The sequence below is a fragment of the Neolamprologus multifasciatus genome, chromosome 17 (genome assembly GCF_963576455.1).
Source record: "Neolamprologus multifasciatus chromosome 17, fNeoMul1.2, whole genome shotgun sequence".
NCBI lineage: Eukaryota > Metazoa > Chordata > Actinopteri > Cichliformes > Cichlidae > Neolamprologus > Neolamprologus multifasciatus.
In genome coordinates, this window is record NC_140455.1 from 37,817,214 (window position 1) to 37,840,934 (window position 23,721).

Here is a 23,721-nt window from a genome sequence, read left to right on the forward strand (position 1 = left end):
AAGTGATTAATACATGAAAACTGCTCTTAGGTCAGAGGGAATGTAATGAAATGACTAAAGCTAACATGAAAGTCTCCACATATAGTGGAAAAATCAGTTCCATTACTTTGAAAATCCTGAATCCGGAAGTCACCGCTAAAGCCGCTAGCTTAGCGCTGGTGTACTTTTCGTTTCACAGGGAGGAGTCAGACATTAGTTTCTTTATCAAAGTGACATGTTCGTGTCGTTATTACTAATTCTACGACATGTATCGCACCGTGTGTCCATAATGTAGCCCGTCTGCGGTGTCGACATAAAGCTATCGATCAGCGACCAGATATTTCTCGATAAAAGGTCGAAGGAAACAGGAAGGCGGAACAAGTAAGTTCGGGAAAGTGGCTTTCAACTGTATCGTTTCGTCACCCTGCGAAGAGCCGCCCGAGTTAACTGCTGCCCTTAGGCGGCTTTTCCCCTCGTTTACGATAGCGTGTGAAGGATCCGGGTTTGTCGTGTGTTTTTAGCGGGTTTTATATTTGCTGTTTTATGGAGCAACAAGTCCGGCCGAGTTAGCTAGCGTCACGTCACGAATAAACTTCGCACCGCCGTCATGTGCCCCGTTGTTGAATCTCTGACTTTTATCCTGTAAATGTGCTTAAAAACGACACAAAGCCCTCCAGACAACGAGCAGTGTGGACCTGATATATAGATGGAGGCGTAAATAAACACGACAATGTCGATTTACGTTGGCAACACGCGGTTTGACTTGGTTTTATTGTCATTCGGCATATTCTTGATTTCACGGCGGAATTGGTGTATGAAATAGGAAACGACTCACTCAGACACCATGTTTCATCTTTTAAGGTTAATCTCTTTTTGCCGAGGCTTGTCGTTTGCAGACAGCCTCTGGTTCAGCCAGTGCTGCAGTGTGGTCTCAGATCAATTATGTCGGGCAACTGGGCATTTTATTCTGATTACAGCCAAATTATTTAGTTGTGTTGCTCTCGTGCGTAAAATTTCTCGCACGACTTCCATTTCTTTTCCGGTTTAACAGTTTTATATCAACCTAGTATGCATCTAACATATGATTCATGACTGGAAAAATCCAAATCTCACTGTTGTTTGGCATTTTTGACACTAATTTAACAAACAAACATGTTGTTTGCAACCCTAGATTTTAATTATTACATACACATCCTGGCAATCAGGTTTGACAGGAAGTAGACATTTCAATGTAAATGTGCATATATTAACCAAATTCTGCCCTTTTCTTTTTCTCCTTTTATCGTACACAGGACCGCAGAGTCAGAGACTCAGTCCAAATAAAAACACGACAATCTATAACCAAAAAAAAAACCCACACTGGGTGTTCACACAACCTTGTCTGCTTCCATTTCGACGGTAAATAATTCACCTGAAGCGTTCGAACAGATCGTCTGCCGCCCCCACATGCGACCATGTCCATGGCCCTGAAACAAGTCTTCAACAAAGATAGGACATTCCGGCCCAAGCGCAAGTTTGAGCCCGGGACGCAGCGCTTCGAGCTGCACAAGAAGGCCCAGGCGTCCCTGAACGCCGGCCTGGACCTGAAGCTGGCTGTGCAGCTGCCCCACGGCGAGGACCTCAACGATTGGGTGGCCGTCCACGTGGTCGACTTCTTCAACCGCATCAACCTCATCTACGGCACCATCAGTGACTCGTGCACCGATCAAACCTGCCCGGTCATGTCGGGCGGGCCCAAATACGAATACCGCTGGGCAGACGAGCACAAGTACAAGAAGCCGACCGCCCTGTCGGCTCCCAAATACATGAGCCTGCTCATGGACTGGATCGAGGTACAGATCAACAACGAGAACATCTTCCCCACCAACGTCGGTAAGTGTTGAAATAAGCCACGAGTTTGAAAATTGAAGAAACTGTCCCGTACGGCGTCTCAGCAGCTGGTTCAAGTCTGTCACGTCATCTCATGAGGCAAACCAAGCGACCAGCCCATTCACAGACAGACCGTGGCCACGCTTCCATATGGTTACCAAAGTTTTATTTGGTAAACTTATGACTTTTGTTCAGATTTCAAATTTTTCTCCTGTTGGTGTTTTAACCCAGTGGCTCCCTGCATGGGTGTTGGCACCACAGGAAGGGTCACACAGCAGGAAGTGGGGAGCTGATGCTTTAATATATCTTTACTTTTATGAACTGAATGGCTTTAATGAGTAACCTCTATTTCATTTTAATAATCATTCGGAAAGCAGAGAAAAGCCACTTAAATGATTAACGCGTGATAAGTACAGAGGGAAATTGAAATGAGATGCGTACGATTCACATCTGAAATGTGAAGCCTGTTTTTCAGCGTCCGCAAGGCCACATATGTCAGATTGCCTTCAGCGCTGAGCATCGCTAACATCACAGTTAATCTGCTGCAGTGGAATTTGTGGGTTTCTATTATCTCAGAGTGTGTTTGTGCGCCCTGTGCTGTGGCTCAGCAGCTGACTGACTGACTGCAGAAACATGCCAGCCAGTGGATTTAGAAATGGGTCACAGGATGGACAGTAAGGCTATGAATAGAAATGACCTCTGACGCAGCCATCCTCTGCAACACGTTCCTAAAACATTATTTAATTAGTCAAAGCAAAACGATGTGCTGAATTAAGCGCGGGTCGGGAGATTATTCGGCACACCGAGCCCTGTCGATTTTCCGATCGTGTCCGATTGTGACACCGGCCGCGTCTGCTGCCGATCGGCGGCTGGTGTCCAGGCCTGAGGGGGAGAAGATGGGGAAAGGTTAATGTAGAAAAACCAGCCTCACTTTTAATTAAATGCATCAGTAATTTCAAACGTGTCTGTTTACTCCGGAGCAAATAAAAGGTCACCGCAGACTGACCGCAGCCTTCTCGCTCTGTCTCCCATCTGCTTGACTCCCAGGTACTCCCTTCCCTAAGACATTCATGCAGGTGGCTAAGAAGATTTTGTCGCGTCTGTTCCGGGTGTTCGTGCACGTCTACATCCACCACTTTGACCGCGTGAGCCAGATGGGGGCAGAGGCTCACGTCAACACCTGCTACAAGCATTTCTATTACTTTGTCACTGAGTTCAACCTCACGGACCACAAAGAGCTGGAGCCCCTGGTGAGCAGATGACATTGAGCTCTGTGTGTGTGTGTGTGTGCACGCTTGTGTAATAATCAGCCCATGTTAAAACACCGAGATGGTGCATTTGAAGGTTGCTGTGACACAAAGCTGCATTTTAGAGCAGTGTACAGCGGAGATGTGAGGCTAATCGGAGCGGCGAAACTCCCTCCTGTAAGCTTAACGGCACAAATCAGTTTTTCCACTCGATAAAGTTTTTCTATTGTAATAAGTGAAAAGGAATGAAAGAAAATTGTAAGCATGACTTTTAGGGCTTAAATTGTCAGAAATAAATGTATAGGACTAGCGGGCCATATTGGAGCATTTGACTGGCCGTTTCTGGCCCCGGGCCTCATGTTTGGCAACCCAGGTAAACAGACTATCACATTTCCTTTAAATTATCTTTTGAGAAGTACAACAAAGAGCCCGATTACTACATTATCACACCAGTCTAGCATATCGTTTGATTTAGGGAATTAGAATTGGCACCCCTAGTGGTCAAATCGTGTAAGTGCAAGACTGTTTCTAAACTTCCCCAAAAACCTTTGTGGCTTCTCTGTATTTCAGCATGATGTTGCTTAATGGGTGATGCATAACTTGATAGCTATAGATGAGAAGATGTGAGTTTAAAAATGAAGCTGTGGGTAAACTGTATCCTTTGTTTAGTATAGCTAATGAAAACTGCAGTCATGTGATGCCTCAGTGGCCCAGGGATTTAGGTCACTGGTTTTGAGGCTGCAACAAAATGTCCTGTGTACAAGCTGCAGATTGCTGCAGCTTAATGCGATGAGTGGAAAACTACAATAGTTAAGACCCATGTATGAGCACACCAGAGAAATGCAGGACTTCTAAAAAATGAGTCTTTGCAGTTTGTGTTTGTTTTAAAACAGATTTTTTTTTTGTCTTTCTATTATTCTGAAACCCAAATTTATTTTACTGTTAACTGTCAAAGATGAGTGCTCACTCTGTCAGGTGTGTTTTGACCATGAAGCTTGGACTGCTCACTTTGTTTCCCACCTGTATGTTGCCCACAGCAGTGTGCTGTCATGTGATCAGTGAGGGATTGGCTTTGGAAAGGTTCGCTCAGCTGTGTGCTGTTTGTGTGTCTGCCACAGAAAGAGATGACCTCTCGGATGTGCCACTGAGGGACCTGCGGACACGGCGAATGGATGCATCCGTCCATCTCGAAGACTGCATTGGAGAACGGAAAACGAGCAATCAAATCCAGAGTCTATTTTTATATTTAAGTACTGTAATCTATTTTAGCTGCATACTGTAGGTTTAACCAGGAAGCCTGTTGCGCCAGGGCGTCCTGCTCCTTCTGAACAGTTTTCAGACATTTTATCAGAGCACAGTATTAAGAGGTCTATGTTTGTGTTAATGTCTCTTTTTTTTTTTTATCTGAATCATTCCAGGATGCTTCCTCTTTTCTTTTCTGTTCCAAATGATCTAAAATTAGTACGGTTTCTTTCTTTTCACCTGTAAATCTCAGTATGTTCTTACATTAAAGTGATTCTCAACTCTTTCTGATGCTGATGATAATGGGCTGCAGCCTTTTTTTAAGTCATAAAAACTTAAGATTAAACTGAGGGGAACGGAGGAAATAAACAGTATTTTACTGAACTGGATCCATTTAAAGTCATTAATTTTTATTGGTTAAAACTCATATGTGCAGACAGGCTAGATACTGTAATGGTGACTCAGACATCAAGGCTGTTATCTTACACGCTGGGCTGGGAGCCATCGGGCCGGGTTCTCAGATGTCAAACCTGCAGGTGTTTATTGCAGATACTCCTGGCAGCTGAAGGTCACACGAGACTTGAACCTCACATGACAAACACAAGTGGAAAAACATGATGAACAGGCTGTGTTCACTAATGTCCACCAGGAGGCGTCAGACTCCTAAACCTCCCCGTCTCCCTGAGCTCTATCCTGTGGTTGCTGCTGTACTCTTATGAAATCTGCTCAATGTCCCACTTTGAGTCAAGAAGGGGGGGAAAGACCTGATTCGGGTGAATGATTTGGCTAAGCTGGTTATGTAAGAAACAGGCCACACTGTACTGTGACGAACACAGAGAGGGTTTGTTTTTGGATGAACGCTGCTTAATGTGACTGAGCCAACAATAGTCCCGAACAACAACATCAGTGGTTGGAGTTGGTGGAAGTTATCAGCGCTTATGGGCGGGGTTATATAAATAGTCACACAGTCTCTCTCGTTACTGCTGCAGGGGAGCAGTTAGTCATAATAAACCATTACTCATCTTATTCAAGGCAAATCATGCAAGCCATCGTTCAGAATGGCCCCTTTAGGTGCACTTATATAGTATATCAGTGTAACATCAGTCTTTGCAAAGCTCATATCTGATACTGTTGCACACGCACACACACAGCTTTCAGCACTGCGTTATGACATAAAGTGGAAAATTACAGTTCACTGTTACACCCACTCTCTAACTGCAGTTTACAGGCAAAACACCAAACAGGTTAATTCCTTGAATTTCAAAATAATAGCACTTCCTGTTCGCACTGTCTGTAATAAATGTAAACAAAAACTCGGCAAAGCTCAGAGCTTCTGTGAGTCAAACCTCACCGCACCGCAGTTACACACAGGACAAAAAGAATGATTTCATCCACGAGGCTTTCTGGAAACAAACAAAAAAGTCACGGCCACAAATTTAGAATGACATCTTCAACTTCTTTTTTCCTTTTTTGGTGCTTGAAGAGTAAGTCATTCAAAGACTGAATATGTCTATTTAATAAAGAGACCTCAACATTGCAGTCAAGCAAAAAAAAAGTAACTTGTAACAAAACGCTGTATGTTGTTGGACAATTTAGGCAACATAGTAACTATTTTTTAACACAATGTCTTTAAAGGTCTAATTCCATAGTCAGAAAGAAACATTGTACTTCACTACATCTAGTTACCATTACATATATCCATGCACACAAATAGTAAGGACAGTCTATGGTTGCTATTGATTCACATCATTAATAACTGAAGACTTTCCTCCTTTAGAAAGTACGAGCTGACTCATATATGTGCTAGTCTGTGGTTCCTTTACAATTAGGAATTTTGGAAAGAAAATATGTGAAGCTTGTAAATTATTACTTTCTGATAAGTTAAGCTACAAAGCATTTATAAATGTACAGCTAAAATAATTAGTAAAAAATGATTCTGAAAACCATTTCAATGGTCCACTCGTTTGTTTTATCGCCCTGAGTTTTATCTTACTGAGCACTCAGAGCATTTAAGGCTACAGCCCCGTTCACCCATTCAGCGCTGTGTTTTATGCCTTTAGGTGCTTTTTATGACTTCTCTTAACTGCCGACCTCCCCATTGGTAAATAACCTGCTCAACCTTCAGCTGTTGTTCGTGTGAAAATATTCCACGGTTTCAGCTTTGCACAGTTGAAGGATGGTTTCAGTTTCTTCCAACGGTTTTAATGTAGCTTTAAAAATCCTCCTTTGGACAAAGCTGGCTTTGGGGATTTGACATGCGTCAGTATTTTATGAATTTTTACAAATCAGAATGAAGAAGGTGAATCTATAAAGGAAACAATCACTAGCTGCACTCCTGTATGAAACTATTGATTCATTTTTAATGCACAAAAACTGCATATTCATCTTCATATAAAGCGCTAAAATGAACCCATTGTCACCTCCTTCCATCAAGCTGGACAAATACATTTTTACATATACGATAAATATGAATTTTGATAAGAAACAAACATGATGTAACAATGTGCCACGGTTAATTCACCCACTGGAATGACCTCATTGCCTCCTGCAACCTGATCCTCTTACAGGAGTGTCCCTCCTCTCGCAGTGGAGTCAGTTCCTCTGAACGCTGGGCTGCGCTCTCTCAGCACGCTTTACGCCTGTTACGTGTGAGATGAGATGTACCCGCCTTGCGCTCTTCCCCTCCCTCCTTCCTTCTCTCTCCCGCCCTCACTGGCGTGTTTTTCTCCTTTGGAATGTACCAGACAGACTCGAGGGGCTCTGCGATCGGCACAGTGAAGGGAAGCGCTGGCTACAGGCCAAGAACAAGCTCCAGCCAATCAGACAGAAGCCTGTCCGACTCTGTGCTCAGCAGTTGCCCGTCTGTTGTTTTCATGGTACAGTGTGGTTATTTACATACAATCAAAAACGGGCTGGGATGTAATGTGAGTCAGTAAGTGGCGGACTGAGGACACACCCTTAACGGTTTTGCGGCACATGACTCGGTTGCATCATGCGGTCGTGCAGCTTTTATAGATGAAAAGTGGCGATAATTTTAGGACATTGGAGGTGGAGTAAGATAAGATTCCAGTAAGATAATGACGTATTTAAATGAGGCCAAAATTTGGGCAGATTCAGCTTCTGGTTACTTGAGCTCGAGGTTTGGAAATAAGACTGGTATGGACTAGTCTGGAAGCACTCTGATGTCCTTCTGGGCCCTCTGTGTGGGACATGTTTCACTCTGCCACTAAACTCAACAACCAGAACGCATTTCTTCCTGAAAGTCCAAACCCTCGTGGATCATTATTGCTGGAACTGTTCAAAAGTCCCTGGCGAGTTGGGTGTTTTTCCCTGTCCACAGCAAAGACCCATTTCCCTTTCTGCTGTGGACATGCAAAGGCACATCTGTACACTGCAATTCTCCCTAATTCTTGCATAATGACAGTAGATTTATAGTTATTAAAAAGCGGAAGCCATGCCTGTTCCAGCATGTCTTACACCTACGCTTTGCACAAATGTTTTTTAATAAGTACTGCTAGAACATTTGATTTAAGTGAAAGGGCTGTATGGTGAGGGCAGAGAACAGATAAAAACAACAACTACTGCTTAGTTGTTGCAAGTTATTTAGAAACTAAGAAGTGACACAAGCTCTAGTGCCCAGGCTGATAGGTCAGATCTTACATTTCAGCCTCTCCCTGTCTGAATCAAAACATTAAAAACCTGATTCATATCAATACCCTTTGTTACACATGGTTATGTAACAAGCACAAAGTGCAAGCACAGAAAGAACACAAAAGGGTTCCCTAGTGTACAAATGGAACGAGGCTGGAGCGAAACAGTCTGTGTTGCAACATTTTTTGGCAAATCGGAGAGGGATTTCTGGGTACTGGAACAATTTGATTGGCCTAGTGCGCCGTCTTTCTCTTTCTGCCCCATGCACATCCATTTCCCAACTTGTGGCTGTCTCCTTCTAAGAAGATTGCTCAGTCAAAGTTGCTTGGAAAAGGGAGCACTCTGGGGTGCTGCGACCTCCCTGCTTAGGAAAAGCATCTAAGAAATGTTCAAATTAGTACAAGACTGCTGACTGTGTTTAGCTCCCTGATCTTGTTGGCCTTTGGGGGTTGTATTGATACGTGCTGGACGTGCATTATGTGAAAACACTTGCAGGTACGACTGGCTTTTCATGTATGTGGACAAATATGGTGCACAAACAGCACAGAAATGTTTCTGCAACAGAACCTGCTGCTCTGTACCCGCGGGCCTCTCACCAGGCCTGTCTCCATCCATTTTCTTCCACTTATCCAATTCAGGGTCGCCGTTTGGCCCAACTGTCACAAGTAAAAAGCAGGTCACACTCCGGATTCCGGTCACCAATCTGTCACCGCACACATAGAAACTCACTCCTATGGCCAATTGATAATAACCAGTTAACCTTGCTGGTGTCTGGACTGTGGGAGGAAGCCAGAGTACCCGGAGGGAACCCACGCAGGCACCGTAAAAGTGTTCAAACTACGCACAGACAGGCATCAGACTGGATTTGATCCAAGACCTTCACCACTTTGTATTTTCCTTTTGCTGTTGCAGTCATATAAGCGTGGGCTTTGATGAGAAGAGTTTGGAGGATATTTGCTTGCTTTCCATCCTTACTGTTGTTGAGTAGCTCCATAAAGGTGTCACTAAGAACGTGAGAACGTCACGAGAACGTGTTATAATTGGGCAATAATGCACATTTCTGGAACAAAACAAAACACTGATTGATCCACAGCTTTATCTCCGCACATTACAAGGCTACTGCAGTGCAAAACAACAGAGACACGCCTCCGTTAAATCACGTATCAAATTAAACAACCCGGGATAATCTCCAGATTGAGCTGCTTTTACGTCAGAAAGAGCTGCTGTCACCTGTAGGCACGTATCGTGGCCCCGTCCCTCCCTCTTTTGAGCTGTAGTGACACAGACCCACCCCGTACACCCTGTGAACTTGGAAGTGCGATCTTGTTTTCCAAATAAACCCTGCGACTACACCATGTGCTCCCGTCATCGGCCAACGCGTTACGTAATGTTTGCTACTATTGGGCTTGTGTTTTGGGGGTAGAAGGTGAAAGGAGGTAGAAGGAGAAGGAGAGACACAAAGCATCCAGTTACAAGGCAGTCGACTCCTGGAACAACCCTTACATGGTTTTAAGACACCCAGTACATGAATACTCAAGTGGAACTCCAAACCAGGGATTATATGCAGTAGGAAAAAGGAGCAAGGGAAAGGTTTGTTGGACGATGTGCTTATAGTGCAGCAAGACCTGAGCACTTCTAGCATAATACGTAGCATCACTTAGTAAGCTGGTGTGCAGTTATTACATACTGTATTGTGAGAATACGTGGAAATAAGTTTCTCTGATTATGAGAAACCACTTGACTGAACTTGTCTAAATACCTGCCTCCATATGAGCATATCACATCTAAGGCAACACTGCTGTGGCATCTCACAATTAGCAGATGGGCTGAGATATCACACATATTTCGTGCGTCATCAGGATCTTTGGATTTCTTTCATTATCACAACCACGACACATTGTCCCCACCCCCGTCGAAACAGCTTCTACATCAGGCGGCAAAGCGTGCATGTACTCTCACAAAAGGTCAAAGGTTCAGCTGGAAATGTTCGGTTTCTGGCATCATAGGATATGAAGAAATGTTGATGGCTTAGCTATTCCAAAAGCTACCAAATATCCCAAAAAAGTAAAAACTATACGGTTTGGACTGATCAAAATTTGACATGATTTCTTGTTGTATGCAGTTAAATAAATAAAGTGTATTCAGGAATACTTCAGTACACTCCTCAACAGATATTTGTCTTTTAAAAACCCTACATTGTTCTAGTTAAACCGTAGTGCAGTTTAGCCAGCAGCAACAACAACAAAAATAAGGCTGTCTGTATCCAGTGCGTAGTACAGCTCATAGTTAAGTACATTGTGGTCCCGTTCTGGTTGTATCGTGCAACATTGCACGAGACCATGCGCCACAGTGATATGCCGCAGAAGCTGAGGGCATGGCCCCGGCCCAGTCTCTGAGAGGGAGCTGGGTGCCGTGACTAAGACCGAGGTTTTCGATGAAAACCCTGTCCGTGGTCATTCATCCCTTGGTGTGAGAGTGAAGTCATTATAATTGTAGACTAGAGAGTTTTTGACGCAAACAAACATGGGGCAGTGCCGGTAACTTTCACTGCTTATTTATGTATTCACAAAAAACACAAGGCTGGCTCTGTTTTTAAGTCGAGTTAATAATTAAAGTGTGCCTTTGACGTACAGCGGCAGCAGCATAAACAGATGAGGTGATCGGGACGGTGTAAACTCGCAGATCTGGTTTGCTGCACGTTGCACTATCTCTCCCGGCCTCCATCGACATCCTCTTCCATCAAAACAGCGGTGGGACGTGCTGACTGTGACTACGTGCGTGTATTTTTTTCGTTTTGTTCTTCAGTAAGTCCCGCCTCGGGGCCCTACCCCCTCCTAAACAAAACAGACCTGACTGGTTCAATACCAATTCGTGTACGGTGCTCTTTTTTTCTTAACTCTCTATCCTAAAATATGGTCTAGAGTTCAACCGAGAATATAATACATAATCTAAATGGCCGACTTATTAAGTTGTGCTTATTATGTGTCATATTTAAATAGCTTTTCGTGTTGTTTCCCTTAAGAAGCTGTAAAGAACGCTTCAACAAAACGAAACGGTACCCAGCCACAATAGCCTTTTCTCGAATATACGCGATCAGTGCGGGCTGCTGACGCAAGCCTCGGGAGGGCGGAGTCAAGGGAGGTTATAAAAACACCCACACCCGTTCTTTTCAACCACCTTCCACGCACCAACTATCAGTCGTATTCCCCCCTTGACGTCCTCTGCGGCTTTCGAAGCTGTGGGTCAAGCAACGACGCTAACACTGGAGCTATAAAAATCAACAACGGGGTAAGTAAGGAGAAAAAACAAGCTGCTGCGGCTTTGTTTTGCCATTTAAAAGCTAAATGGCTGTTTTGGAACCGCTATGCAGTATTAACGCTCACTGGCTAATCTTTGTTGTCTGACGTTAAAGTTAATGCTGATGTAACTGTCAACTGGTTTGCACTTGCGGGTTACATTTTGACTGGAGATGTGTTTTTGTGTGTGTTGGTAGCCTTCCTGTAGCTGTTTCGCCGTTTTAACCGTGGCCTCTAGATATATTTACTCATTAGCCAAACTGCTATGATTTTAATGATCTGTCCTCGTGCTTAACTGTCTGTAACTAACCTAACGGCGAGCTAAATGGGAGTGACGTTGAATGCTAGCTGTTGCGCTCTCGCGCTCTGTTTGTATGCGCACGCGACAGAGATGAGCCAGCCTGCTGTTTGCCTAAGCGTTTAGTTAATCGTCCACAATCTGGAAAACACGAAGAGTTTAGGTGTTGTGTGTTTTTTACACTGGATTGTAACGCTGGGGTCTCAAATTGTGTCGTCCACAGGGCTCCCGTTTAAAGCGCCGCACCAAGCTGACCAGCTAGCGCAGTGTGATCACTTGCGTCTCTCTCTGAAACGATTTTGTTTGTTTCGGAGAAGTGCAAATTGATTCAAAAACCACTGCCGCCGCATATCCTGATCGGAACCCCCCCACCCCACACACCAAATCGAAGCAAAATGGTGCAAAATAAGATCGCCGAGGTCACTGGATTCCACCGCTCCTTCAAGGTGAGCTGGAACTCTATCCAGGGATAGCTCGAGCTCCTGTCACTCCTTTTGTGAGATTGTAATCAGAGCACGTTTGGCAACATATATAAGAAGGGACTTCACCTAGCTATAGATAAACGCATCTTCTGGCTGACAAACATGGTATACTTCCTGACACGGGCACATGCAGCTGATGAATCTATGGCTCGAGTATGCCACAGCTAATAGTTGAAAGATGACCAAGAAAGATCCTTATGGCCTTGGGACGTTCTTGTGTTGGTGTAACAGATATGAGCGATTATTCAAAATGTGTCAGCCTCTCAGTCTAGTTTGGCTTTATAGTCACAGTAGGTGTTATGACTGACAATAGATGCTCTCATCTTGAATGGTTCACTGCGATTGCACATCATAACAAACATGTTATTACTCCATAGGGGCAAAATCCCTTTGAATCAGAGGACTTCACTAAAAATGGATCCCATCTTATCGATTCATCATTTAATTTTGACTCCTCCCCCAGACATGGTGAGTTTTATGACTTGGCTGTTTTTTAAAACGGTAACGTTGTCCAAGTTCAGTATAATTCACATAACTAAAACCTCCCCCTAGTTTCTCCTTCAGTATTTGGGATTTGTTTGCATTCCTCTATCAATAGCTGATGGTAATGTAGGCACTCTTGTTTTGACAGACATGCCTTCCAGTCAGCCTATTGACATCCCCGATGCCAAGAAGAGAAACAAGAAGAAAAAGCGTTGCCGGGCAACTGACAGTTTCTCTGGAAGATTCGAGGGTAAAAGCTTTCATTCCTAGTTGTTATAAAAACAGCTGTATAAGCTGCTCTCCTTCATGTAATTGTTTTGCTAACTTGCTGTTTTTGCCACAGATGTCTACAGACTGCAGGAAGAGGTCTTGGGAGAAGGCGCTTATGCCAGAGTGCAAACATGCATCAACCTCATCACCAATAAAGAGTATGCTGTAAAGGTAAGACACTTCCACGCATACAGTGCATACAGTGTGCTTTAAAGTATTGTTGTCAATGAAACATTCCTATAGGAGATGCTAGGACTCTGTTTGGCTGCTTTACACTTACAGTTAGAGAGTTGGATTATGTAATGAAATTCCTTTGTGTGAAGAGGCTCTGAGCCATGAGAGGAATTTAATATACTATTGCATCAGTGTTTCTATTGTGCTTCCTTTTCACGTCTTTTTCTTGAGAAATTTTGAGGAAAGTTTTGGTCTGGGACAGGATGCCTCTTCATCCTTTCTCTCAGTTCAGCTCTCTGTAGTGGTTTTCTGCAGACTTTCCTCTGTTGTGCTAGTGATGCACTTTTTGTGCAAAAGACTAGCTGCTGCTAGTAGACACGCCCCTTGACTCTTTTTCTAGCTCGTCAGCCAATCAGAGAGCTGGAAATGATATACCTTCCCCCTTTCTTTACAGCTTGCACAGAGAACATTGTGTGCTGCTAGCTGTGCCAAAACAAAACCCACAGAAAGGAAGGAGGGGTGATGGGTGAGGGTTGTGACCTGGTGTGTTTACACTGCTTTGTTCTCACTCTGTACAGTTACTTTTTCGATTTCCTTTTTGAATGGCGTGAGGACTTGTATGCACATGTTCAACTCTCGGGGACTTCCTTTTTTATTACAAAGTCATTTCCTTGTTTTAGGAGCAAAACATTGTGAAATCTTTATGTATTTATTTGTTTTTTGCTGAAGTGTGCAAAAATTTAAATAATCCACTATTTTTCTTTTGAAATCCCATTTGCTCGTTGGACATCAACATTAATTACAGTTATTCCCCAGATTTTGTTCATGTATGGAACAAGTCTGAGTTAAAGGCTGCTTCTTTAGTGCAAGTGTCCATATCTTATTTATTTATTTTTTTTCCTAATTAATATTTCAGAGGTGCTGTACACAGATCCTCATGTGACTGATCAGTTAGTTTGTCCCAGAGTGATTTGTCATGGATCCCTTGGGACTATGCAGTCCTGGGGGAGGAGGTAGGACAGTCTGCTGGGAGTCGAGGGGGACTCAGACTACTCCTGCCAGATGTCCCGTCTCTCCCCTCCCCCTCTCTAGACACAGGGGGAGTAGGGGGGTGAACCGCCTGTGCGGGCTCTGTTGCAAACGCAACAAAAGCTTCAGGCACCCATAGACGCACAGAGGGCCGAGCAGCGTGTGTCTGAAGGCTCCCAAACAAGTCCTGTTTAAAGCTATTATTTCACAAGCCTGGGTTGATGTCAGAACCTGCAGTGAGGTCTCGCTTTTCAGCAGGCCGATGTTTCACGAGCTGCAATTTGGATAAGCGACCTTAAATCTACCACTTTAAAAATAGTGTCCTCCTATTCGAGATTGCAATGCATTCTTCAACCTTATAGTTTCTGTGTGGAAACATCTACCAGGGTGGGAGTTCTGCTGTGGCAGGAGAGGGTGAGCTGATTGTTGTCCTGCTGACTCAGACTGGAACAGTACACAGGCTTTGGACTGCTCACAGGCCTCTTGTCTGTGTATTAATCCTAGACACATACTGCAGCTCTGGCCCCAGTGGGCTTCAATAGCAGCTGTAATCCAGCTACCAGGAAGAGAAGCATGCACAGCCTCCCAAGCACACAATAACAGACCAGAGCTGGAAAATTCAGGCTTTTTGCTTTGGTGTCAGCAGTCTATCTTTCTGTCTCTCTTGGCACAGCATTATGCAGCTGGTGGCCCTCACTGCAGCTCGGTTATTTTTAGAGCAGTTTTGATAATTGTAAACATTTTGGATTAGGTCATGGGATGTTTTGAAGGGAACACTTATGGCTCCTTAAGATTTACATATGGGTTGTGCATAAAGGTTAAACATAGAGACTGGGAGCTGTTATTTTCATTCAGCTCTGTCTCTGGTATGCCGGGCAGTGCTGAAAGTAGGTTAAACTATCTCTGCAAGTGTGTCACAGGGTAGGATAAAGGTTGGCAAGCAGGAAAACGTTGGGAAGGAAGCTCATTATAGGGGACTGCATATGGACTGTATAGTGAGCTCTATACCGTCTGCTTTCCATTAAACACAGCCGCAAGTGGGGTTTGCGGTGCAGTGAGAGTGGCTGCCATGCCCACAAATATGTATACTAAGCACTTTAAGAATTGTCCTCCATCCTTTTCTGTATAAAAACACAAATGGGCTATTTCTGGACAAAGTGGGCTCAGCTTTGGTGCTTTTCTGTTGCAGATAATCGAGAAAAGGCCGGGTCACAGCCGCAGTCGTGTCTTCCGTGAGGTTGAGATGCTCTACCAGTGCCAGGGCCATAGGTAACTTTCTGCTGTTCTGACAAAACTACTTGATAGTCGTATGGAGGCAGTCACAAAGCCCTTTATTCATCATCACACTGCAGACCTCAAATGACTCCTTTTTGTTTTCTGCAGAAACATCCTGGAGCTGGTGGAGTTTTTTGAAGAGGAAGACAAATTCTACCTGGTGTTTGAGAAGCTCAGAGGAGGTTAGTAAATTACAGCTGCTAGTTTACAAAGAAATTCTGCTGCTTTGGTGAGTGTTTGAAAGCATTTAGCTTTTAGATGGAGCTAATGGACTCTCATTTCCCTCCCAGGGTCAATCTTGGAACACATTCACAAGAGACAGCACTTCAGTGAGCAGGAGGCCTGTCTCGTGGTGCAGGACATTGCCAGTGCTCTAGATTTCCTTCATAACAAGGGTAAGATCATTTGTACAAAATGGCAAGCAGTATTACTGCTCACAGTTTCAAATTAAATATAGATATAACAGGCATCTTTTTGTTTTTAGGAATGGCACATAGAGACCTGAAACCTGAAAACATTCTCTGTGAGAGTGCACACAAGGTGAGTTTACTGCAGAGATATTTATGCCTAAACGTGTTTCAGAGGTCAGCTGACGTGTCGGTAAAGCTGCTGCTCTTTTGTTAAAATCTGCTCTTTTTCTCAGATATGCCCGGTCAAGATCTGTGACTTTGACTTAGGCAGTGGGATCAAGCTGAACAGTGACAGCTCACCCATCTCCACCCCTGAGCTCCTCACTCCTGTAAGTTACTCGTCCAAAAAAATGTTTTTAAAATCGCCGATCCAGGAGCAGATTAATCAGTTACACAGTGACATAGTGATTTGTTTTCTTGCTGTGGATAAAAGCGGTTGTAAATGTGTTTATCAAGTGTTACCTGGCTGAACATTGGCCAGTCCTCCGTGGGGTTAACTGATGTTTACAGTAGTTTACTGCTGGGCAGTTTCTCTGAAATGACATGGGTTGTTTCCTGGATGTGCTCAAGTTTTATGTTCCTCTTATCGTGCCGGTACTTCAGTGTGTTAACATTTGGAAGCATATCTGTGTATTTAATGTTGATGTCCGTTGATGTCTAATCAATAGCAAACACTGAGGGGTCATGAGCTTGAGTCTGGGGGTTATGATTGTTTAACTTTGTGGCTGTCGTCACAACACAAAGCGACGCCGCTGATCAGCGTCCAGAACAGCAGGAAGCCTCAGAGAGGAGTGGTAAAGTTGAACTGGCAAGCTTTCTACTTGTGTCAACACTTGCTGGTTATCTAGTGTGCTGAATAGATGGAGCAGAGCAGGTGAGGGATAGCAGCTCAGCCCTCAGGAATGTGGTTTGGTGGGTGGGGGCTTTCGGCTTTGGTAACTTCATCTTCCTCGCACAGAAATAATGGATGGAGGGCCCATCCCCGGACTTGTTGAAGGGGATATGGTTTGGGGCCAAGAGGTGTCATGTGCTTTAGTCTAAAATCAGGTTAAGTTGATCCAGTAATATATTAAAGTGTTCGTTCAATGGGAGAAAAGCCTCTGGAGTACAGAACGTGGTGTGATCGCCCTGGGATGTAACACTGGAGGGTACATGATAACTTTTACAAGGCTGTGTCCTGTGATATGAAGGAGTCGCAGTGAAAAACCCCCCACAAGCGTTTGCTTATTTCTCCTTTCTCTCTGTGTGGTGAGAGGAGGAAAAAACATACACCCTCTTCTTTCAGCTCAGTCTCCGCCCAGTGGCCCCAACCACTCTTGTGCTGGTCTGCGCTTTCTTTATGTACTTCATACAATAGCTGTGCATAAGGCTTGTTCTAGAAATTTTAGTCTCTCTCCCCCCACACATGGCAACTGAGATGTGATTGGATAGCCCAGTGGGAGGGGGAGGATAACTGGGAGGTGCGAACTCTGCCCGCTCATGCGCTCTGGCTTGTTTTCCTTGCTTGATCACAGGAACAATGTTATGATTTTCATCTCACGACTGGTACTCTCTCTGGGCCCCCTGTAACCACTTCTCTGCTGTTGCACAATATGCACGTTTGCATTTGAAGCACAGTTCTCTGGTTCTCAAATACATTGAATGATTTACAGGTTTACTGTAAATGTAGTGGTGCTATACTGGGTGTAAACTGGGAAAATAGGGACTCGAATGAGCCGAGATAGACCCTTCTAGGAAAAAGGCTAATTTTAGTTTACTAGGAATTCTGCGTGAGTGATTGCCCACCTATGTGCTCAGTGAGATGTAATTCTGGCTGTTCGAATGCCGAGGTTTATATTGTAGCAGCTGGAAACTGTAACACTGCACACAAGCAGTTTAGACTGTTTAATTGAGGAAACTGCTTGTTTGTACCTGTCATAAAGGTAGGTGCAGTTTCTTGAGGACAGGACATGTCTTCTTCCTGTAAGCCTCTCCTAGTAATCCTTTCATTTACAAACACCAGAGGTGTGTCATCGGTGCTGTGGGTATGGTGTGACTAGTCACATGGTCGTAGGAAAGCCCCAGGTTGCAATACCGACAAATCCTGTGGTAACAGCAGCTGATTAACAGCTCTCTGCAGCTTACTGGAAGGTTTGAAGAGGATGTGACTGCAAGTTCGCAAGGTGTGCAACAGCACCGGAAGAACAAATGCAAGTTTATGTTCAAGTCTGTGCCAAAGAGCCACGATTACTGTTATTTGACTGCCCTCTTTTAGCCCTTATCAGCTGCAGGTAGTCATAGACTGGCTATCTATGTCCTGACTTGTTTGTGATTAAGGGTGGTAAAGCAGCTTTTAAACGCGATTAGCCTTGATAGCTGTTTATGATAACACAACTATTGCATTAGTCTTCAGTTTCAAAGTACCTTGGTTGGCAAAAAAAAGTGTGTTTGTGTGTTTGTGCGGCAGCTGCATTTGACTTGAATCCTGGAGGATTGTCTGTGTAAGCAGTTGCCCCAGACTCGATGATGGCGGAAACATGGGGGTTGGGATTTTCTGTGACAGAAGCGTCTTTGTCTGAAATGAGATTCCTGTGCAGCAAACTTCATTACATAAAACTGGAGGTGGAGTTAGCAGACAGCTGGTTTATGTTACTGGGACACAATGGAGGCCTGCTCAATGTAAACATGCGCCTCCACAGATGGAATGAAGGATATGTGGGAGGACTTCGTGACAAAAGGGCTAAAGCGTCTCAGAAATGAAGCTGATCTTTGTCCTGCTGAACCAACGACCTGCTTTTTCCCTCCAACTAAAACTATTAGAACAGTACTCGCTGTTTGTGTTCTCAAGTTATGTAACTAACCAGGGCTCAGCCCGGTCTCTGGTTATGCAGGACAGCCAATCCTCTTTTCCATGCTCGGGGTTTGGCCTAATTTCTCTCCTAGCTACATAACAACATGCTGGTAGAGCTGAGTCTGTCCTTGCCCTCAACAAAGTCTGCCTGGGCTGTGTACAGCTGCGTGATCAAAGCAGTGACTCACCACTCGCCGTCTACCCACACAAACCTGCTTCATAACACGTTCCAACTAAGAAATGTTCAACGGACTAAGACGAGCAGTTTTGTAGATTTTAAGTGAACCCATTACTGCAGATAATCACGCGACTGCCCCCACCCCACAAGCTAAGAGTGGGGCCTTAGCTTTCACACTCGGAGCCACGAGGTGTCAGCTGAGTGAAAGAATGTGGCAGCAGCCAAGCAAAGCTTCTCTTTTTCCTCCGGTTTAACTCTTTCATGCTACGCTTTGTGTTTTTCGTCCCTTGGGGCTAACGCACTGGCTTTGTTGTTCTTCTTTTAGTGCGGCTCAGCAGAGTACATGGCACCGGAGGTAGTTGAGGCCTTCAGCGAAGAAGCTACAATTTACGACAAGCGCTGTGACCTGTGGAGTCTTGGAGTCATTCTGTACATCATGCTAAGTGGCTATCCTCCATTCGTAGGCCGCTGTGGTGGCGGCTGTGGCTGGGAATTAGGTGAACCCTGCCACACCTGCCAGGTAAGACTGTGATGAATTCATTCCTGTGAGTTTTGTTTGTCTAACGTTATCTTTGTGAGTTCAGAGCAAAGTAACATTTACAAATGTTTCGTATCTGTTTACAGAACACTTTATTTGAGAGCATCCAGGAAGGAAAATATGAGTTTCCGGAAAAAGATTGGGCTCACATCTCCTCAAGTGCCAAAGACCTGATATCCAAACTTCTGGTCCGGGATGCCAAAAGCCGTCTGAGTGCCAGTCAGGTGCTGCAGCACCCCTGGGTGCTGGGGGTGAGTCTGAATCCACCACTATGCCACTTTTTTTGCATTTTAGGCAAATCCCAGTAAAGTTGTTCAAATCAAACAAAAACAATAACATGACTTTGATTTTTCAGGGTGCATCTGACACTTTGCCAACATCCATCTTACATCAGAGGTGAGAAATTAAGAGCGACAAGACACTCTGACAATAAACATTTCCAACTTTATGCCTGCTTTGATCACAGTTTAATCTCTTTCCCCCTTTTCCTCATCAGGACCAGCAGTGCCAGGGATCTTACAGTTTTTGCAGATAAGGCCATGGCTGTGAACCGGCAGCTGGCTGAACAGGATGGCATGGAAGAGCAGCAGCAGCAGGAAGTCCAATTTTTTGTTACCGCTTCTGGCTCGTCCATGCGCCTCTCTCCTCCTTCCAACTCCAAGCTGGCCAAGCGCAGGCAGCGAAGCAGCCAGCCGAAAGGCGGGCCCGTCTCCGCCGCCGAGCTTCGTCAGCTCTTGGCCCCCCTCGTCATCGTGGGAGACTGTGCCTGAATCTTCCCGACCTTCCGTTATGATTCGAGTCCTGTTCCACGACTGCCCTGAGACTCTTCCTCCTCAGTTCTGGCCCCTCTCTGGCCTCGGTCCCTCTGCTATTCAGGTTCTCTTGCCAGCTGTAAAGGGAGATGCTGCCTGCAGCCCTTCCTCTAAATGCCTTCTGCCCTTCTCCAGCACTTCTGAAGCACATCAGCACAGGGCCTGCATATAGCAAACACAGCTATGTGCACTTCCAGGTTGGGGAGGAGGGCCAGTTAATGACTTGTTAGACAGCAAAGTATTTTCTAAGTTATGTTGGTTTTTGTTTGTTTTTGTTTTTTTTCCTCATGCAACTCAGTTCAGAAGAAATCCGAACATAGATCTTCGAAACTAAGCTCAGACACCAAAGGACAACCTGTTGTGCTGCTCCCACGTTACAACTGGATCCACTGTGAATTAAGTTATCTGGAATGTTTTTTGCCTGTATGTATATGCATGAACGGCCCATCTGCACATACGTACAAGCTTATGCAATATGCCGAGATGAAGGCTGTTCCTGTCTTGAAAGGATTCAGTGTAATAAGGGTTGAAGGGCTGTAAGCCGGTGCTGTCCGTGCCTGAGGCGCGGGCCGTTGGCTGGAGACTCTTCAAAGTCTTTTTTTGTTTTTTTGTTCCCCTCCGTTTAAGATGAGCTCTTTACAGTCGACTCTGTGTAAATGTCTGAGATGCGCACTTATCCAGCTCGGTCGCCGTGCACTTAGTGCTCAAAGGGCAACGGCTGTTTGTACCTGACCAGCTACGACTTGCCGCTGCATCGGTTGATGCGGTTTTTCCTTTTCTTCTAAATTGAATCTAAAACTAGTGAATTGATTTGACTTGGTCATGCTTGATGGCCGCCGGGGAGGGGGGAGGGGCCAAAGCTCATAGCGTGTATATCTGGCTTATTTGTTAAGCTAATTATACAGTACTTAAAACGGCTACGCAAGTGAACTGGGTCAGTGTTACTTTCATTGTAAAGAATTTGACGTCCCCTTGCTACAACCAGAATTTGTATTTTTTTTTTTTTTTTCTACAGATCAATTTATGGATTTAACTTTAAATATTTTGGCAGTAAAAGTTTAAACTCCTGCGAAGGGGTTGAAAAGCACATTTTGCCCAATGTGACCAGACTGTCATTTGTTGATCAGATTTATTCGGACCATCATCTTCGTCCTCCTCGTCCTTCAGGGTCTCAACGTTGTCTCTAACGACACGCCGCCCCTCCCAGAATGATGTCGCAAATTTTCTTTAAATGTTAGAGGCAGAGGGGAAAAATAAATAAAATAAACACAAAAAGGAAAAACATTCCACAAAAAGACAAAAAAACTTCAGACATTTAGCTGTTTACTTTTTTTTTCCAAGTTTGAAAACTCCATGTCAATGTGCCACACTGATTTTATTTTTATTCTTTTTTGTATGGCTGTTAATAAGCTTTTTTTTTTTCTTTTCTGTGGAGAGTTTTTTTCCATGCAGGTGCTGTTCAGTTCAGGTGAAACACCAGATGTTTTTTTTTTTTTTTTAATGTTTGTTTTGTTTTTGAGTTTTTAAAGTTGAGTATGTGGTGTATGAGGTAAAAATGGAGAAAGTTTAAGTTGACCTGGAGCGTTCGTGCCCAGTGAAGGCAAGTTTTTAAGTGTTATATATATATATATATATATATTATTTTTTTTATATGTGAGCAGGGTGGGGAATTGGCACCAGCACCAATGTGGTAAAACATGAAAGTGGCTGGTACATTTCAGACACAGAAAACATTAGTATGAAGTTGCTGGTGAATTTGGAGCAGTTATCCATGAGTGGCTGGTACATGTTCATTCTTCCCTACTCTGCGTTGGCAATAATCTTTCTTTGTCGTTAATTAGATTAAGTTAAAGCTCATTCTGAAACTGACAGGTAATGGCGATGACGTCTCTCAGCACTGTAGCCATTTCACCAAAGAGGGTTCAAGTCATGACATTGAAACATACGATCCACGACCTAGCAGAGATAAGTGGGGAACTTCTGATCGTCTCCGTGTCCTGTTGGCAGCACTGCAGCGACGGTACTCTGGAAATGGTGTCAGATGACCCGTTGTTCTGTTAATAGGACACTGTAATAGTTCTAAGAATACCTTTCTACAGATGCATAGTTATGAGGGTTTATGTCTTATAATAAGACTTACTTGAATATGTGTATGCAGCTGTTTCTTCATTTTGGAAACTACTTTACTTATTGGTAATCTCAAAGCATTAAGCTAATGATCAAGGCAATCTTTGTGGGGGGTGAAAATATACAGATCAGTATTCTGCCTTTTTCGGGGGGGGGGGGTCTTCACACAACTGAGTTTGTCCCTGTCTTTGAATGGGGGTGGATACTCAAAACGCACACTGTGGCCATACTCTGTAATATCCCGACCAGTACAGTAAGGGTTTTCTGGGTCATGACCATTTCTACTTTATGTCGAATGGCAGTAGCTTTTGTTTTCTTTTGACTGCCTTTTATTGGGAGAAAGGGGACAAAGTGATATCCTTCAGCCTCTGTTAATTTCTTTCTTTTTCTTTTTTTTTTTTTTGTATATTGTCGCTGACGTCGTTAAAATTCAGTCATTCGAATGGATAGTACCATCAGTCTCCCCACAATCTGAATGTAGCCTGCAGGTGAAAGCATTTAAGGCAGATCAGACCATTTAAATGGTTCCTTCTCATGAGCACAGTGTGCCAGTCAGATCCAGTCCAGGCTTTGGGTCGACACCTGATTTTTAACACTGTCTGAATCGCCCCTGAGACCATTGTGTTCATGGGAAGTGGCTTCAAACGAATACATCCTGTAGTACAAGGTATTTTGATTTAAAATAAGCACTTTACTGTACCATGTGAATGATTGCAGTTCACCCAAGGTGACGTTTATGACCGTCGCTTTGGAATTTTGTATTGTTTTTCTAAAAAAAAAAAAAAAAAAAAAATGCAATAAAATGCTTTGAACGACATTCTCGTCTGGTCACTTTTTCTTTTTGTTTTTGCTTGAAACCAGGAAAGTGACAGATCTGGACTTTCCCTGCACTCTCAGTAGTTTCACATTAACTAGAAGGCTTATCTTCGGGCCAAGGCTGAGGCCGTTTCAGCTGAATCTGCTGTAAATCCCAGTATCAGTAACACTCCCTGATAACGTGAGCTGTGCCACATATGCCCTTGGCTGTTGGTAAATATTTCTCACACATGGAAATATGACTGTGGTTTCATGACACGTTAATCGCGCTTGCAGCAGCAGTGAGGGGGAGGCTCTTCAGACTGATGCAACCTGCTGCAAGAGCTGCAGCCTCTCTGCCACCTGATGATCCTCACAAAATCCCTTCTGCTGAATTAACGAAAAACGTCAGTGTGTGATTTCAGCAGCATCCCGTGATTAGTCAGCTGTGCAGATGGAAATATCTCAAGAGATGTTATCAGCTGGGCTTGGTCAAACGTGCGTGGAGAGAGGACAAAAATGATGACACTGCACAAGAAGTGTTCTGTGTGCTGCAGTAACGAGGTTACAGCAACTGGTTTAGAATTAACTGGCTAATGTGATTATTGAACGATTATTTAGTCAAAACTGATCTTAAAAGGTGAAAAATGTCCTTCCTGATTCACCGTCGTGTCTTTAGATCTCTTGTTTATGTCAGGCAGGTGAAACTAATGCTCAGTTATTTTCAATAAGATGA

General features: G+C 44.0%; 2 protein-coding genes across 3 annotated transcripts; both read left to right on the forward strand.

The window, feature by feature from the left end:
* The first annotated feature begins 181 nt into the window (after positions 1 to 181).
* Positions 182 to 10,239, forward strand: mob3a (MOB kinase activator 3A). The gene is made up of 4 exons (XM_085136913.1): positions 182 to 360; positions 1,272 to 1,851; positions 2,896 to 3,098; positions 4,214 to 10,239. Exons 2-4 carry the CDS (start codon positions 1,434 to 1,436, stop codon positions 4,241 to 4,243), a joined length of 651 nt encoding a protein of 216 aa, XP_084993039.1. The 5' UTR covers positions 182 to 360; positions 1,272 to 1,433; the 3' UTR covers positions 4,244 to 10,239.
* A 902-nt stretch (positions 10,240 to 11,141) lies between these two features.
* On the forward strand, positions 11,142 to 23,007 carry mknk2b (MAPK interacting serine/threonine kinase 2b). Of its 2 annotated transcripts, XM_085136896.1 has the most exons (14): positions 11,142 to 11,276; positions 11,806 to 12,028; positions 12,442 to 12,532; positions 12,696 to 12,797; positions 12,891 to 12,988; positions 15,210 to 15,289; positions 15,404 to 15,477; positions 15,586 to 15,690; positions 15,780 to 15,835; positions 15,939 to 16,034; positions 19,039 to 19,233; positions 19,338 to 19,502; positions 19,607 to 19,647; positions 19,748 to 23,007. In XM_085136896.1, exons 2-14 carry the CDS (start codon positions 11,978 to 11,980, stop codon positions 20,019 to 20,021), a joined length of 1,428 nt encoding a protein of 475 aa, XP_084993022.1. In that variant the 5' UTR covers positions 11,142 to 11,276; positions 11,806 to 11,977; the 3' UTR covers positions 20,022 to 23,007. The 2 variants fall into 2 exon arrangements, with proteins under 2 accessions (XP_084993022.1, XP_084993023.1); XM_085136897.1 differs by lacking the exon at positions 11,806 to 12,028 and having other exon boundaries at positions 11,154 to 11,276.
* The last annotated feature ends 714 nt before the right edge of the window (positions 23,008 to 23,721 follow it).

What these genes read in the sequence shown, in the direction of transcription:
- mknk2b (XM_085136896.1), top strand. Translation starts at nt 11,978, where the DNA reads ATGGTGCAAAATAAGATCGCCGAGGTCACTGGATTCCACCGCTCCTTC. An exon ending in GATTCCACCGCTCCTTCAAG is followed by an intron (nt 12,029 to 12,441) that starts GTGAGCTGGAAC and finishes ATTACTCCATAG; the next exon opens with GGGCAAAATCCCTTTGAATC. An exon ending in TTTCTCTGGAAGATTCGAGG is followed by an intron (nt 12,798 to 12,890) that starts GTAAAAGCTTTC and finishes TTTTTGCCACAG; the next exon opens with ATGTCTACAGACTGCAGGAA.
- mob3a (XM_085136913.1), top strand. Translation starts at nt 1,434, where the DNA reads ATGTCCATGGCCCTGAAACAAGTCTTCAACAAAGATAGGACATTCCGG. An exon ending in CATCTTCCCCACCAACGTCG is followed by an intron (nt 1,852 to 2,895) that starts GTAAGTGTTGAA and finishes CTTGACTCCCAG; the next exon opens with GTACTCCCTTCCCTAAGACA. An exon ending in ACAAAGAGCTGGAGCCCCTG is followed by an intron (nt 3,099 to 4,213) that starts GTGAGCAGATGA and finishes TGTCTGCCACAG; the next exon opens with AAAGAGATGACCTCTCGGAT.